The sequence below is a fragment of the Cephus cinctus genome, unplaced genomic scaffold (assembly GCF_000341935.2).
Source record: "Cephus cinctus unplaced genomic scaffold, Ccin1 Ccin1_scaffold0129, whole genome shotgun sequence".
In the NCBI taxonomy this organism is placed as follows: Eukaryota; Metazoa; Arthropoda; class Insecta; order Hymenoptera; family Cephidae; genus Cephus; species Cephus cinctus.
Window position 1 is genome coordinate 2,618,037 of NW_014332862.1, and position 16,074 is coordinate 2,634,110.

Here is a 16,074-nt window from a genome sequence, read left to right on the forward strand (position 1 = left end):
AATTCCATCAGAGAACAATAAACAGTTTTGTAAGTATAAAAATAATTTCTTCTAATTTGCCCATCAATTATAAATTTTGTTAAAATTACCATACAAAAATTAAGAATCTTACCTACCTAAATCGAAATTTTCGCGCCCTCTTTTCTGGAACACGTCGGCGCAATACCACGTTTCAGCGACAATCGATGACTACATGTGCATCAGGCTTTTGGTTCGCGAGGGTCTACACGAGCCTGTTGCCAGTTATTGATCTCACACGGTGACACAACACTGCATTGCTGTCAACGAAGAAAACACTCTCGGCCACGCAGCGTTCGTCGAAAACGCGCAGATAAGTCGTTGCCAGCACCGTGAAAGATCATGTTCGCGAGCGTGAAATAAAACGTAAATGGTTAATTTATCAGTAGAGAGTAACATTTCGCGGTGACGTCATCTCAATCTGATAAAAATGCAGGAATTTTTCAAGGTGCAGGACACCTAAACTAATCATCCTTTATGCCACGGTTTCGCGATATACGTCGATATTATCTTCGGTGATGGATTTTTGCAGATTGTATAAGGAAATCTAATTTTCACATTTCGTTCCTTTCATCGGATCGTTATTGGTATTCTCCTTAACGTTACGATTCCCGGTGTCTTTCAGACCTCGGATTATCTCCGTAAGCGTTCTAACGATTGTCAAATGTGATCGTGTAGTGCGCGATGAAGAAGTTTACATTTAAGGGTGTACTCGACGGTTTTCGATCGTCGGTCGCTCAACAGGTTAAACCCGATCAGGAAATCATCGAGAATCTACGATCGGAGCATTTTCAAGTGAAAAAGGTCAGTGTACTATATGGATATCGATATAAAGTTTTGAATAATGTCAACGGTCTGTTTGAATATGATATCGGAAGACCGTCATTTTGTTATCACAAATAATATCTAATATATACTATTTCCTGAGCGTCTGACGTGTCCCAATTCGCTACTTACGGAATGTTCCATTTTGGAAAAATGGAGATGCCTCCTTTCACCCTTTCTTTCTTTGTAAAAAGATTTACTAAATTGAAGATCGTCGCTTTGCTTTGTCATCATTTCACCTTTACTTATTGAATTATTTTATTTATTCTTGATTTATCGTTTATGTTTCATCGTCTGTCATACTCTATTGATATCTCTGTTTGCCTGTAAATATTTTCTGCTCTATCCGGGACGTCCCCGGGCAAGTGCGTCTGGCCAATCAATTGGTAAATGGTTATTTAACGAGCCTGGTACTGCAACATATAGCATGCAAAAAATATTTGCAAAATTTCAGGAGATCGTATCCTTTATGAATCTGTAGGATCTCATAAGACAACATTTTGTATTATATTCTTTTTTTGATTTATTCCTTTTACTGATAACACTCGGCACCCTAAATCGATATATACATTTGTCTTCGCGTTTTGGATTGTTCCATTTCAAGATTGCGGTATTCCAGAAATAAATCGGAAGAGCAATAATAGTAGTGGACAACGAGAACATAAAAGAGAAGAGGAGAAAGAAAAAGTACTGACAAAGCTTACGAGTGACGTTACCCTGGAATATTAAAATACTATACAAAAAAAAATAAATAAACTGTTTTTTGCTTTGTTGTACTGTAGTTCTAACGTCCAATCGAATAAAATGAGAGAAACATGTTATACAATGCCACCTACTAGAAAGTCACCTATTTTATATATGGAGATTAGTCTCTGAAATATAGAAATATATATGTTATCCTGTACGCATACTGAAGCGTGCGCTTATTTTTTTCACTGTTCAAACTTTTAGATTATTAGCTAACAAGCAGCGTTACAATTTGATAAAACGTTATCGTGCGAATATAATGGCAAGCAGAAACAGAGGTATTCAGTTTGACTTTCACAATAAACTATTCATTACTGAAGTTGGCGAGTTACTCGGAACATGCGTTAATTAAAAATTGAAACTTTCCGAGTGCCGGTAACAAGCAACGTTTCCGTATATGAGAGGAGCTCCGGGTGAATAAATACAATTTTTGAATATTTCGTATTGTTTTAATGGCTTTGTATTAACATAGGGGTATTTATTATTATTTGAAATACGAATATAACGTAGCTCTGTTGATGAATGTTCGTTTTTGGTTTTCCTTGTTTCAGACATTTCGACATGGCTTTCCATATCAACCTACTGCAGTTGCATTTGATCCTGTTCAAAGGCTACTTGCTATTGGAACTAAATCAGGATCGCTTAGAATGTATCCTTTGCTATAATGACTTTTTAGTTTTTGATCCTTTCGTAGAGATCATCTTTAGTATTGCAAGATTGATATTCGATACAGTTTTTATTCTTATTGTAGTATGACAATATGTTTATGACTGCTTTGAGAGATTTGAATTTTTCTTTAACTCTCATCAATGTTATCCATTTAGTTTGGGAAGACCTGGAGTAGATACTCATGTAAAGCACGAGGGTGGTGCAGCTGTAATACAGCTGCTGTTCCTAGTTAATGAAGGAGCTCTGGTATCTGCTACTGCAGATGATACTTTACATCTGTGGAATTTCAGGCAGAAAATACCACAGGTTGTGCAGAGCCTGAAGTTTCAACGAGAGAGGTAGGAAGAAAACAGGATTGCTTCGAATTCCCTCTGTCTGGTCTCTTCTATTCATTCCAAAGAGGAATTATTCTACTGAAGTACTCTAAAAGTGGCAATCTTTGGTACTTACAGTACCACTTGTGGATTTTCAAGAGGGTACTCAAATACAGTTTCTAGTGGAAACAGAAACCTAATAACCGATCAGAAATTCAATGATTTATACTGTATATGACATACTATCCAACATCAAGTTTCACGCGTTACACGCTTAAAGTGGCCCTTTTGTAAAATTGATTTGACGTTCAATTCATATCTGACATAATAACATATACCTGTGCCTTTGTGTTTCTACAGAATAACGTGCATGCACCTACCTCTTCAAAGCAAATGGTTGTACGTCGGAACGGAACGAGGTAACATTCACATACTCCATATTGAAACGTTCGTTTTGTCAGGGTACGTGATCAACTGGAACAAGGCCATTGAAGTGTAAGTACTTAAAATCAATATTTCATTGAAGCTTTAAAACGCCTCTGCATTTCCTGAATCTCGGAAGTTCGAACGTCTATTGTAGAAAGGAGGTCGGCAAATGATTAGCCCACATGAAGAACACGTCCCGATATCTAGCGTCCTTCATTTATTCAGATAAAACCTCACCAACAAGCTGTATGCTTTTCTTTTATTCTTGTATAACAATTGCTATGTTCATAAGCATATACCGGAACACATACTGATCACCCTGCATTATTACGGCATATTTCAATGGAACGTATATTTAGAGCTATGCGAAAAAGAAAAATTATCGATATGACCTGCCTTTATAATTTACCTACTTTCAGTCAGCAACCCTAAAAATATATGGATCAAATTCCCCTTTGGTCAGTCTCATGTGCAACAGAGCCAAGCAGCGAATTTATTTTTGCGCTTCGAGTGATACTATCTCATGGTTGGATGATCCTAGTATCCCTTTATTGAATAGCGAACCCGATATCTAGGCTTTCAGTTTTTTTTTTTTTTTTTTTTTTTTTTTTTTTTTTTTTTTTTTTTTTTTTTTTTTTTTTTTTTTTCAATATAGAATTGGAAAAATACATTGCACCTGGTAGAATGACAAAAAGAATATCCTTTATCAAAGGGAATGGAATGATATTTATTTCACTGATATAACATGACAGCTCTATGATTTATAATGACAATAAAAATACATTTCAGATCGAGAAAAACTCATCCCGGGGCTGTGATACATTTGAGTGATAATCCTTTAGATTTGAGCAAGGTATATTTCTTCGTACATTGACCCACAAAAATTTGTTTGAAAATCATCAATTGTGAATCTATTATTTATATACGAATTTCGGAACAAATTATTGTGATAGTCCGTCTACTAATTTTATAAATAGTTACATTTCGAATATGGAAAAAATGCCGTACGTGAATACCTCTTATTCCAGATGCTGATTGGTTACGAGTCTGGTCAGATTGTTCTTTGGGATTTGAAACTAAAAGCCGCAGATTACAGATGTCAAGCTGATGAACCATTGAGATCGATATCCTGGCATCACGAAGGCAAACAGTTCATGTGTAGTCATACTGATGGTTCGCTCTCTACCTGGGCTCTACGCCAATTAAAACCAATAAATGTTATCCACCCACACGGTTAGTAAATGTACATGACATGTATACAGGCTACTGTATACTACTACTGCATTGTTCTCAGTTGTCATACGTGACATGACCTTAATTAGTAACATGAATAACATTTTATCTTTTTTCAATTGCCTAACAAAGACAGACTCGCCTTATTACAATTTACTTTACTTTTGTTCATAGCAAAAAATACTAAGGATGGTGAACCGGAGGCTTGCAAGTCTATTCAAAAAGTCGAGTGGAAACTGTCAAGATCTGGGTAAGACATTGTAACACCTTATTGCATGTAATAATTGCTGGATGATAATAAACAGGCAGAATCATGATCAGTTTATTCGACACAAACTCTTTGTTATCAAATACATTAATCATTCGTGAATTTATGATATGAACCTTGAAGAGAACGTTTTTGGTATCAATATTTCTTTGTGTTAACATGACAGCACCGTTGTCAATACAACAATATCACTGTCACTACCCCGAACAATAACTATGTGGAAAATTGTATTGTCAGTACCGAAACCATGTCGATGATCGTAGCTAGCCTATTCATACAAACAATCTTCAATGGATAACAATGAAACGCGAAAGGATAACATCATTCTAATTCTCATCCGTACTGTAGGGAAGCGTACGTCATATTTTCTGGAGGGTTGGCTTACGACACAACCGGTAGAACACCCAGTATTACAGTAATACAAGGAAAAACGACAACAGTCTTGGAAATGGAGCACAGTGTCGTTGATTTTATAACCCTGTGCGAAAGTCCTTGGACCAGTGGTATGTGGGATTTTTATTTAGCTGAATTACTACAGCTTTACCTATTGAATTATGCTAACCGAATTGATTTTCATTATTGAGTTTTAATCGTTTTTATGATTTTTACAGATTTTCAAGATCCTTACGCTGTTGTTGTCTTACTTCAAAATGATCTGGTTGTGATTGATCTATTGACAGCTGGTTTCCCATGCTTTGAGAACCCATATCCTATGGATATTCATGAATCTCCTGTGACTTGCTGTGCATATTTTGCGGATTGTCCTTCGGATTTGGTACCTGCTTTCTACTCGGTGGGTTCGAAATCTCAAAAGAAAACAGGATTCAGCGAAAAGGAATGGCCGATCTCCGGAGGCGAGTGGAGTCCAAACTCCAGCAGCTACAATGAGATCATTCTCACTGGGTCAGTTGACAATAACTTTGTTATCATGAGTGAACGCGAGTGTTTGGTACAACTGTTAACGTCATTGAAAGTTTGATACTTTGTAATTCACTTGAGGTAGTTGGAGAGCATGGATACCGTGCAGAGAAATGACGGATGTCTGTAACTAGTAATGTTCTACATTAAACAACTATTAATCATAATTGTTCAACGAAATATTAACTACTGCTACAGGCACGCTGACGGTAGTATAAAGTTCTGGGATGCATCGGCTGGCACGTTGCAAGTACTTTATAAGCTGAAAACAGCAAAGCTCTTCGAGAAGAGCAGAACGCGTAGCTTAGATTCCGAGGAGGATCCACTTGCTGTGCAATTGATTTTCCTGTGCCCTGAAAGCCGGAAGCTTGCGATTGCTGGTTCCGGAAGGCACGTGATACTCTTTAAGTTCAAAAAGGTTGAGAGCATGTCGGAAATTGTGGTAAGTCATAAGGGAGCTTCGGTACTGTGTAAGCTGTCTACTTAGTCAATTTTGTTTTTATTAAAAAATAAAAATGGAAGTTTTTAAAATAAAAGGTCACCGAAAACATCGCGTCCACGATTTTTATCTTCACGTTTTAGACACTGGAGATTCCATTGACGTCAGATCCGTCTAAGGAGACTGAATGTTCTCCAGATTACGAGTATCCACCAAGTGGTAACGTTGCCGGAGAAGAATTGAAGAATCATTCAGTCGAGTATACTTATCCGTTGAAGGTTAAGGGTGGTTTGCAGAAGAGAGCTGCTGGTTTTCAAGCGACCTTGATCTGTTTGACACCATGGATAAATGGCGAGCAACCTGAAAACATTACGGCACTCAGTTTAAATTCTTCATACGGTCTGTAAGTATCTGATGCTTCCTACCTAGATGGTACAAATATGAATTACTGTTGATTTCATATTCTTCTGTGATCCAAGACTGGCCTATGGAAGTGAAACGGGACTCGCGATCGTGGACATTGTACAAAAGGTTTCCCTACTGGTGATGAGCACTGCTGATCTATGCAGCAACACTGACACTTATCAACGTGCATTACGTAGTCCAAAACGTCAGGATGAATCGAAGAAAGAAAATGATGACAAAGCCAGAAGCCCAAGCATAGATCAGGTAAGATATATCTCCCTAGTAACTTTGCTTCACTTTGTCTTCTACCTACCCTCTGACTTATACACGGACTATACTACATGTACCGTGATACTTTCTTGGACAATCGATTGTTTCTACGTTTTAAAGTATTTAGACATTTAGAAATTCCATGATACAATTAGCCAGAAGTACAGTCATAATTAACTGTGTTAATATCGTCATAGGAAAACTATTGTTCGTGTAATGCTTAGTACGGATTCCGCGTGTATAGAAAAGAAAGATGCCGGTTTGCGAAATATGTTTTCATTAACGTATTTCTTTTTCTTTGTTTTTGTACGATCTTTAAACGTTGGCAAAATAAGAAACAAGCTGTAGTTTTTTTTTTAATTATGAGTTATTCGAATATGGTGAAGGACATTGTTTTCATTAGGTATATTCTTCCTGTCTGAAGTTTTGGAGTTTCTGCTGGATGTCCACACGTGCCTTTGCACAAAGTATGACATTTTCTTGTTTTCATACACAAAATGTTGCATTAATAATATCTAGATTAGAATACGTAGCAATATCAAACGAAGTCCAACAACATATCCATCCGTATTTCCTAACGTAATACTTTTGTTGTAAGATATTTGAGTCATATATACAATGGACCTCGCGTGGCAAACTGACAATTGATGAATAGGAAATCAATTCGAGATTACGTGTTGTCTGATTTATAATTTTTTATGGAAAGAAAAATATCGACTGTGGTATGGAACTGTCCAAGTGAATTGTTATTATATATCTTTATTTTTCAAAACTGAGCGATACCCAAAATCTTATAAAGCATTGTCGATTGAAACTTTCCAAGCTGAGGAATACTGGTAAAGAAAAAACAATATGTTTCATCAAATCTTTATTCACCGAATACTTCCATCTTTCATTATCTTTGTCTATCGTAGAACTAGTCTAACCAAAGAGCTACTTCTAATAATACACTCTGTATACTTTGTAAACTCTTTTAATTTACAAAGCCTTTCAACTAAGGACGTTTCTAGATAGTTGCAGACACCAGAAACCAATATAATGAAATCTCAGAACTCTTAGGAAGCACAGAAATACTAAGGAAGAATCCTAACAGGAGACACGATTTTAAGGATTCTGAGTCTTTCAATTTGTTTTAAAATTTCTTTCAGTTTTTTAATGCTGATTAAGAAACAGCTATTGCACTTCGCAGTATACACTCAAACAATTTAACATGTGGCTATCCGAATAGCTGTATCTAGGAGTGTCAGTAGAATCCTCATCGACTACACCATAAGTATTTCACTGTGACAGAAGAAACGAAAAAATAACTAAGTGAAAACTATTAAAAGAGCAGTGCCTTCAATGTTATGAGAAATTTCGATTTAGAATCGAGAATGTCATAGACAACTGTTATTGGTCAAACTTGTCATTTTCCACGTGCTGCCAAAGACTTGAAGCTGCTTCACTCACTGCGTGGGCTCGTAAATTCAATGATAATTTACACTTTTGTAGTATATCCCATGAAATGCGATTACTGACCTACTTCTCCGTAATGCCTTAATACATAGTGAGACAGTGTCAGCGGTTATCTGTCTAATCTTCGCGTAGGAACAAATTTGATAATTTATAGATTATTAAATTCGGAAAACTAGACGCAATAAGAGTCCTTCAATGAAATGGAGCATTTTTTGTTTAATACTTTGATTACGGTTTAAAAGGATGTGTATTCGTTATCAGTTCTGATATCGTGGGGCTATACCGAAACCTTTTAAACGCAGGCCCAATTAATTTTATCAAAAAAGGAGGGGTAAATGTGATGCAGCGTGCGATAGAAACTTTTAGTCGGATTAACCAGCAACGAGTATGTGAAGGAATTCATAGTCTTATCCGATAATTCGATACTTTGCTTAGTTCACGATTGATTAATGCATTTGTATTCTTAAGTGTCCTATTAGCTGTGTACAATCTAATTAAAACGCAGCAACAGTCTCGTATAGATTATTCGGTCTACAGCAGAGCAACCTAATAAAATGAATCGATATTAATTAAATTATTAATAAATAATATAAATAGAGAAATATTGAATAATTTCACAAATGAAAATGTATACTTGCATTACGTCCACGTTTAAATTGTAACAGTTATTTTAGGACGGAATTGTCAGTTCTTTGTCCTTTTATTTGTATTTTTTTTTTTAAGAACGAAATGCATGACCTTCATGAATATTTTTAACAATTGGATACTTACTAATTAAATGTTCAAGACCACAATTAATATTGTTTAAATAGCGAATACGAAAAGTGAACTACTTGTGTTAGATAGTGTCGTAGAAAGCTTTGTCTCAAAGGATGTCAATTTTGATCGATGACTGAACCTAGAGCTCTGTCGATGGTACATAAGAAATATTATCCTTTGTTTTCATATAGGTTATTTATTATTTGTGAAAAGCAAAGAGAACATTAATGCCAAAAGATTTTTTCGTTTAACGTGCAACAAAATTTCATAGTGGATTGGATATATTAAATTTATTTTATTGGCTGATGAATTTGAATATTATAAAGCAGTGAAATGGCTGCTAGCTCTTGAAACTAATATCATTTGTAAAATTCTGTTAACTATTTATCATTTATACGTTGTTCATACTTCTGTAGATGCAACGGAAGTAGGACGAGAAAGAAAAGAAATAATGTTTATGTACATTGACAGTGAGTGGAAGTGGCTGCCATTTTGAATCGCTTTACACATTAGCCTTGGGATACTGATGATCTGCATCGAAACTTAATTTTGGGAATAAATTTATTTGTCTTAGAATTCATTTGCGAACGAGAGATTGGCTCGTTTATAAATTATTATTCATACATATAAGCATGCAAAGATTTGACATGCCAAAAGTAGTGAAAGTTTGTAAGAATTTTTTTTTATTTTGATATTTTATCACATACGATATGACTACTTTACTCGATACACCCAGTTTACTCGAATCAATTAAAATACATAATTAACTCTACGTCATTATTCCAGTCATAAAGAATTCGCGTACGTTAATGATTTGCGTTAGTGATTTTCGAATCATTTGATCGGACAATTTTCAACGGAGTATAGAGGCTGTGAAAAAAACACAAAATGTGTTTGGTTAGTTTTAATCACAGCTCCAAAACTATTAATACACACTGTTAAGCGACAACGACGTAACGTGAATTACAATTTTAGTGAAAATACAATACGCCAGATAACAAATGATTTCTCGTTTGACGACTCGTGTTATTTGACTGTATATTTAATTGTTATTTGAAATGCCATATGTTCAATGCGTATAAAGTGATTACAGGAGATGTACATTACTCACGTATTTCCATAACATGACTTTCGAAAATTAGAGGAATACAAATGATAGCGAGAACAACGACAATGGTAACGGACGGCAACAATCGCAAATAATTTTGCATCTCAGCATGATATTATCGAATAACATTCATGCAGCCTGCGTGTATAAATTATCTACGGTATCCAATTTGTTTTGAATAAGTTATATTGTGTTGCAAAAAAAAAATTATTACCGGGTCTTGCGAATGATTACAGATTTACAAATTTGAAATTATCTTATCTTATCTTAATATTACTGTTATTACTAATTTAAGTAATTAATATTAAGATAAGCCAGTTGTGTAAACATTATGCGGTTGTATAATGTTTTTTTAACTTGTCGGTATACTATGGCTATTTGCAAATTACACAAAAAAAAAAGTGAAGAAAAACCAGTTCAAGGAAATACGGAAACTTACGATGACGTGTACTAAATGAAATTACGCCAAGCCGATTGGTTACAAATAATGCAAAAAAATCTGAGATTCTCTTGTCTCGGTTAAAAGGTATGTCACTCGTGTGATCGAGAATGATATACTTACAAGAAATAGAAATACGAATGATCCTTGGTCTCATGAAAATTCTGCGACGTGCCTTTGTTAGAATAGAATTTCACAGAATATCGTAAAATCCTTAGTATCTTGTGTCATGTATTGCATGTGCATTCTATTATTAGTGCATTTATAACTATTTATCTAGTCTTAAACTGTATTTACTTCTATCAGTAGTCATTGTGCCTGCTTCGTAGTATTATTGTGCTATATTTTATTTATATTTGTGGCGCACAACGATTGCTCTCAGCCAAGAGGAAAGGAGGAAAATAAAGAAAATATAAGGATAAACAGGTCTGCCGTGAGACACGACTGCGTGAAAGACACGCGTTATGCATTTGCTATGCCACAAAATTCAAATTTACATCATCTTGAAACCGGGAGCGTCGAACGTCCAGAGTTCTTGTTGTTTTGCATTGATTTACAATATAATTTTTTCGTCTAGCGTACAAAAATAAGAAAAGACCAGGACTTCGTGTACATCTTTAGTTTTTGTGATGGCAAATGCATAAGACTCAATCGTGGTTCGTGCGGTTGTAACTTGAAACTGAAGTAAAACACCTCATCTATACTTGCTTTATGGCTTGGCTGCCGTTTTCAGCCTTGACTGTATCCCGCACTTTTAACACTGTGGAGGTCTTATCTCATTAATACATGGAGCACCCACTTGGCTGTCAAATATTGAAAAATAATAACAAAAAATCTTCCTACAATTTTACCGTCAAATTTGACAAAATGATTGCAGCTGATTCTTCAGTTCTAGGATTCATTGTGAAACATCCTGTATGTCTAGTTGTCAAAATTTTGTTCAGCCACATGCAGAATTGTCTTCATTGTATATCTCTCCTAAGAGGCATACGTCATACGTTACGTTTTATGGGGTGAAAAAAAAAAGCGTGCGACTTTGTCTCAGAGATTTTAATTGGTGCAATGCAATGTCTGGCCCACCTGAAATCTGGAACCTTGTCGAGGTACAAATCAAGAATACAGTAGACACTCTCTTGTACGATAAGTGAAGAAATTTTCTGTCATTTATCTTCAATGAAAAAACGTCAATTTCTATGAGCATCTTAGGTCTCATTCAATGGGAATCAGCCTTGTGTGTCGTTGATACATAATTGTGAAAATTTGAATAACTGAAATTTGATTCATTCGCCATTTACAATCTGCACTCTTCTGCGAGATAAAGCGTTTTGTCGACAGTCTTGGGAAGTGACAAGTGACCATGAATTTGTGATGTTTCTCGATTCCAATGATGGTTCCCGCGACATATCCACATAGAAATGAACGAGAATTCGCGATATTGTGCGAATAAGGCAATTCCCTACATGATACCTGTACCTTATACTACCTAATACAAATAGCAATAGAAAGCAGAATTAGGAATGACTGCGAATCGTGTCGGTTGCTGGTTTTCTCTTTTAACTAACGATTAATGACAATTAAGAGAAGACTGGACGATTTCAGAAAAAAAAAATCTTTAAATTGTCCATCCTATTATCGTTCCTTATGAACTGATTGACTGTGCACAAATCCACATACTAGATTCATCAGAATCAGCAATCGACATCTGAATCCGAGCCTGTAGTAGCACCATTAGAAGACACGGTCGTCCTCTCCCTTCATCATCCTCAACAACAGGTGCACCAGCCTCCAATTCACGAGGATTGTCACGGTGTGAACAGTGATCACAAAGGGAGCACAGAGGAGACTGCTGCTGGGAATCCTGCTAAAGGAGGGATCGCCGCAGCGCCCTCGGAAGATGAGAATCTTCGCAAGAACTATAGCTGGAAAGGATTTAGCCTCAAGAGACAACTGAGCAAGGTCGACCTCAAAATCAAGAACACCTTCGTCGCTTCGTCATCATCCCAGAATGGGGTACTTGTATGACTTGTAATAAGTGCTTTGCATTCAGACGTATCATCCACTTCATATATTTTTTTTTTTGACAAAACTTCTAAGGGATTTATTTCATTAGAGTCTAACAAACATAAATTATTTCTACAACTGGATTTTCAATGAACATGAAACTCGTTTAACAAAATCAACCTTGGTCGTACACAAATTTTCGGATCATCCCCCCCTCCCCCCTTCCCTCCAATGAAAAAGTTACATTATTGAAATCATGAAATTCTCCATCTCTATTAGTTTAAAAGAAAAAGAAAATCTTGCAATACGCGATTTTGAAATTACATGCAAGTACCCCATTACCAGCAGGCAGGTAGCAACAGCAGTAGCAGTGGTACCAGTACAACGAGCAACAACCAAAAGCGTTCTGTATTTTACTGCAACCCCAGCGAAAGTACAACGCCCTTGTCGCCAGTCGAGAGTGTCGGCTCAGAGTCTTCATCATCACCAGAGAAAAATTCACCTCAGCACGAAAAGTCACCCTCGACAGAATCCAAGTTTACCAGCAGCGACGGCAAGAGTGTGAATTCTCAGATTGAGACTGAAAAAATAAAAAGTATCACTGGTACAGAAGATCAAGGAATAACAGCAACAACAGAGCCAGTACGACCAGCAGACTTACCACTATTTGACAACGAATGCAAACCACCCGTTAGAACGAAACGTGCTGGCAAGGAGAAGCTCCCTAAGAGAGAAGGTCGTTTGTTATCAGTGCCAAACATAAAGTATCAAAAGAACGACGGAGTACTTTGCGATCTGAGATGTGAGGATTCTACGAGCACCGAGTCCTTTGCTGGAAATTTTATGAGAAGATTCAGTAAGTGTTTATCAACTAGTATAGCCGCAGTGTTATGTATCATTCGTGTGTCCTAGGGATGAGATTCATGTTAGAGTTTCTTCTTTACGGTACAGTAAGTCCTAAGTAATACGCTTATCTGATCTCTTTAACCCAATTTTGCATTTACGTGGGTGAAGGAATGGTACAATCGATAATCATTCGATAACGATCATCACGCTAGCGATTTTTCTCTATAATTGCATTATGTGTTCGTCCATGTCAATTGACTTCTTTTCAAGTCGAGATAGTCATTATCGCAGAAGGTACAATGACAGTTCAATGATCTTTCGACGAAAGAGTCTCATGACAAGTGAGCATTGTGCAGTGTGAATGCTGGCTGCGAAGAATAACAAGAGTAACTATTAACATTGTATCTTGTACGCTTATTACTTATGCATTTATTAACATCGTATTAATATTTTTCTTTCTTTTTTTTTTGGTTCTTTTTTTTTCGTTTCTTTTTTATAGAATTTTCTTTGTCTTTGTTTTTTTTTTCTTGTCTCTTCTGTGCGTTCATATCAAAGGCCTACGATGCTCGTAGGACTTCTGCGAGACTGAGTGCAGAATTGAAATTGTGTCTCGTGTCAGCTGTTTTGTCGAGACGCCATTCTTTTTTTTACCGATACGTGGATTCTTTGTACAAAACATTTAAATGCTTAAGCGATAACCGCGACGTGCTTAAGGATTAGAGCCTGAAAAATAGGTGAAACGCTTTCGAGAACAGTTATGTGGAATACATGAATCTGATTGTGTCCGAATGCATATTATATATGTATATGTATATAAAGTCTTATATAATGGTCAGTCAATCAGGTTATAATAACAATCAAAAGTATTACTACAAGCTAAAATTCTATATGGTACACGTGAAGCATGTATAGAAAAATTTTCTGTCATTTGTGGAAGAGTGCAGATGGTTAACGAAAAAATAAAGCTAGCCCACACGTAATACGGTTGTCAACAATTAAAAAAGAAGAAAGCAAAGGATTGAGAGGGTGTCTACGTTTCTAAAGATCCTGGATACTGCGACATGTTTCAAAATAATTCATAATCATCGTTTCACCTCTCAACGAGACTATTGTCCCTGTATTCAAAGTGACCGAAACCTCTAATTATACAGAGTGTCACGGTGCTGTAAAAATGTATTATTTTACAAAATAATATCAAGCGAGCATATAGAAGAATGAAAAATGAAAGTGATTAGTGTTGACAATTAAAACAAAAAAGCCGTTTATTCGAATGGGAAAAAAAAAGAAATTTAAACAAAGTTTTCCAGATTAAAGGAAAGAGTAGACACCTTTAATTTCTTTGATACCTTTAACAGGCGTTAACTCACAATTGGCTTCCTATGAATTTGCATGCTTACCGAATGCCGCAGCACGTAGATTCTTTCACGCTATTCCACAATCTTTATCTCACGCGCTATCAGACTTTAGCTTCGTTGCCTCTATTATACGTGTACACGATATGAAAATACTTAACGAGTCCCAACCGACGTACATGTTAATACAAAAACACATAATATAAACATGACCACGCATTACGATACACGCAATTTTTTTTGCACGATTCTAAATACACTTTTTACCTAAACCGTGGTTTCGTACGTCGTATAACAGATTGTTGTGGCGACAATGATTCGACTTTTCTGCTTATTATCATTATCTGTGCCGTAAATCAAAATGGCTGCTTTCTGCGAGTACGAGCGTTATTAAAAAATTAATTTATATTTCTAAGGGGGCGGTAAGGGTACGAAAATAAAAAAAAAAAACAAGGCAGGAGTCGACGGTTTCTCGTTTATTTTTTTATATACCTGTTTTTTTTTTCATAAATTTATAAATCACGTCCCGTGTATTCGATTACGCGTACAACAGTACATTACATTGTACTTTAACGCTTTTTCAGGTTCAAATCAATTTCGCGGTCTTCCCTGATGGCAAGTTTGATTCAGGTAAAAATAAGGTTCCAAATAAATTTGGTTCCTCCTCCCTCCCCCACACACCAAACCGAGAGAAAAGTTACGACAATCATTGTTCGCTGATATAGTTAATGATTATTATTCGCGTTCAAGTAGATCGTTGAGAGCTCATAATGGTGTATAAAAGTGATCGGAGAGAAATTGGCGGGAAAGCGGGACGATTTTAAAAATGTCATTTAAAGTAAACGGAATCGAATATATATATTTTTTTAATAATTCTTTTTATTTATCGCTACTCAACGTAAAACCATTTTACTTGGTGACTTGTACGCATTACGTATATATACATATATAATACATAGTGTCATAAGAGACATATATATGGTCATTTTATACAGCAACATTTATACTGTCATTATGAAGACACACTTATCGAGTGCGTTCTCTGTATAATGAACTCCAGTGAAATATACCGTATCATCTAGGTAAAACTAGTAAAGTGAACCTCCCGGCACATTAGACGCCGTAGGTCCCACTAAGCCTGCTGACTCCCTTTACTAGCTTTCCCCTTGGTGACAGTAACTTAATTCCTGCGTAGCACGCAGCTTCATTATAATACTTGGACGTACAGATATACATGAAAACACCTTTCTCTCGGTACGAAAATGCTTCTTTTTCATTCAGCGTTCTCAAGGACATCTAGATGGCTTGCACGCAATAGCAATAGTAATAATAATAGCAATAATAATGGTGATGATTGGTAATGATGATAATGCTGATGATGACACTAAATATAATTATAATAAATTAATGACTCGTGATAATCAGAGTGACAGTGATGACACTGCTGACTGTGTCTATATATACACGAAGGGGCAATATTTTAATTAGGTGTTGTAACAATGCATGTTCTGATCATAGAGGTTTAAGGGCTCGTGGGTTATTTCATCTTTTATTTACTTTTTTTTTTTTTTTTTTTTTTTTT

The 16,074-nt window shown here is 36.0% G+C and overlaps 1 protein-coding gene across 12 annotated transcripts in view; it reads left to right on the forward strand.

The window, feature by feature from the left end:
• Nucleotides 1-168: 168 nt before the first annotated feature.
• Nucleotides 169-16,074, forward strand: part of LOC107262919 (syntaxin-binding protein 5) — a 27,213-nt gene continuing 11,307 nt past the window's right edge. For 3 of the 12 annotated variants that reach the window (XM_015729582.2, XM_015729586.2, XM_015729585.2), the window contains exons 1-14: nucleotides 180-822; nucleotides 2,142-2,239; nucleotides 2,415-2,597; nucleotides 2,934-3,068; nucleotides 3,789-3,852; nucleotides 4,028-4,232; nucleotides 4,407-4,482; nucleotides 4,849-5,003; nucleotides 5,112-5,403; nucleotides 5,617-5,860; nucleotides 6,001-6,260; nucleotides 6,337-6,526; nucleotides 11,971-12,303; nucleotides 12,640-13,150. In XM_015729582.2, the coding sequence (XP_015585068.1) occupies nucleotides 703-822; nucleotides 2,142-2,239; nucleotides 2,415-2,597; nucleotides 2,934-3,068; nucleotides 3,789-3,852; nucleotides 4,028-4,232; nucleotides 4,407-4,482; nucleotides 4,849-5,003; nucleotides 5,112-5,403; nucleotides 5,617-5,860; nucleotides 6,001-6,260; nucleotides 6,337-6,526; nucleotides 11,971-12,303; nucleotides 12,640-13,150 (2,866 nt within the window). In that variant the 5' untranslated portion in view covers nucleotides 180-702. Of the gene's footprint in view, nucleotides 823-2,141; nucleotides 2,240-2,414; nucleotides 2,598-2,933; nucleotides 3,069-3,788; nucleotides 3,853-4,027; nucleotides 4,233-4,406; nucleotides 4,483-4,848; nucleotides 5,004-5,111; nucleotides 5,404-5,616; nucleotides 5,861-6,000; nucleotides 6,261-6,336; nucleotides 6,527-9,888; nucleotides 9,923-11,970; nucleotides 12,304-12,639; nucleotides 13,151-15,076; nucleotides 15,123-16,074 lie in introns of all 12 variants that reach the window. The other 9 variants (XM_015729592.2, XM_015729593.2, XM_025080310.1 and 6 more) reach the window with 7 other exon arrangements.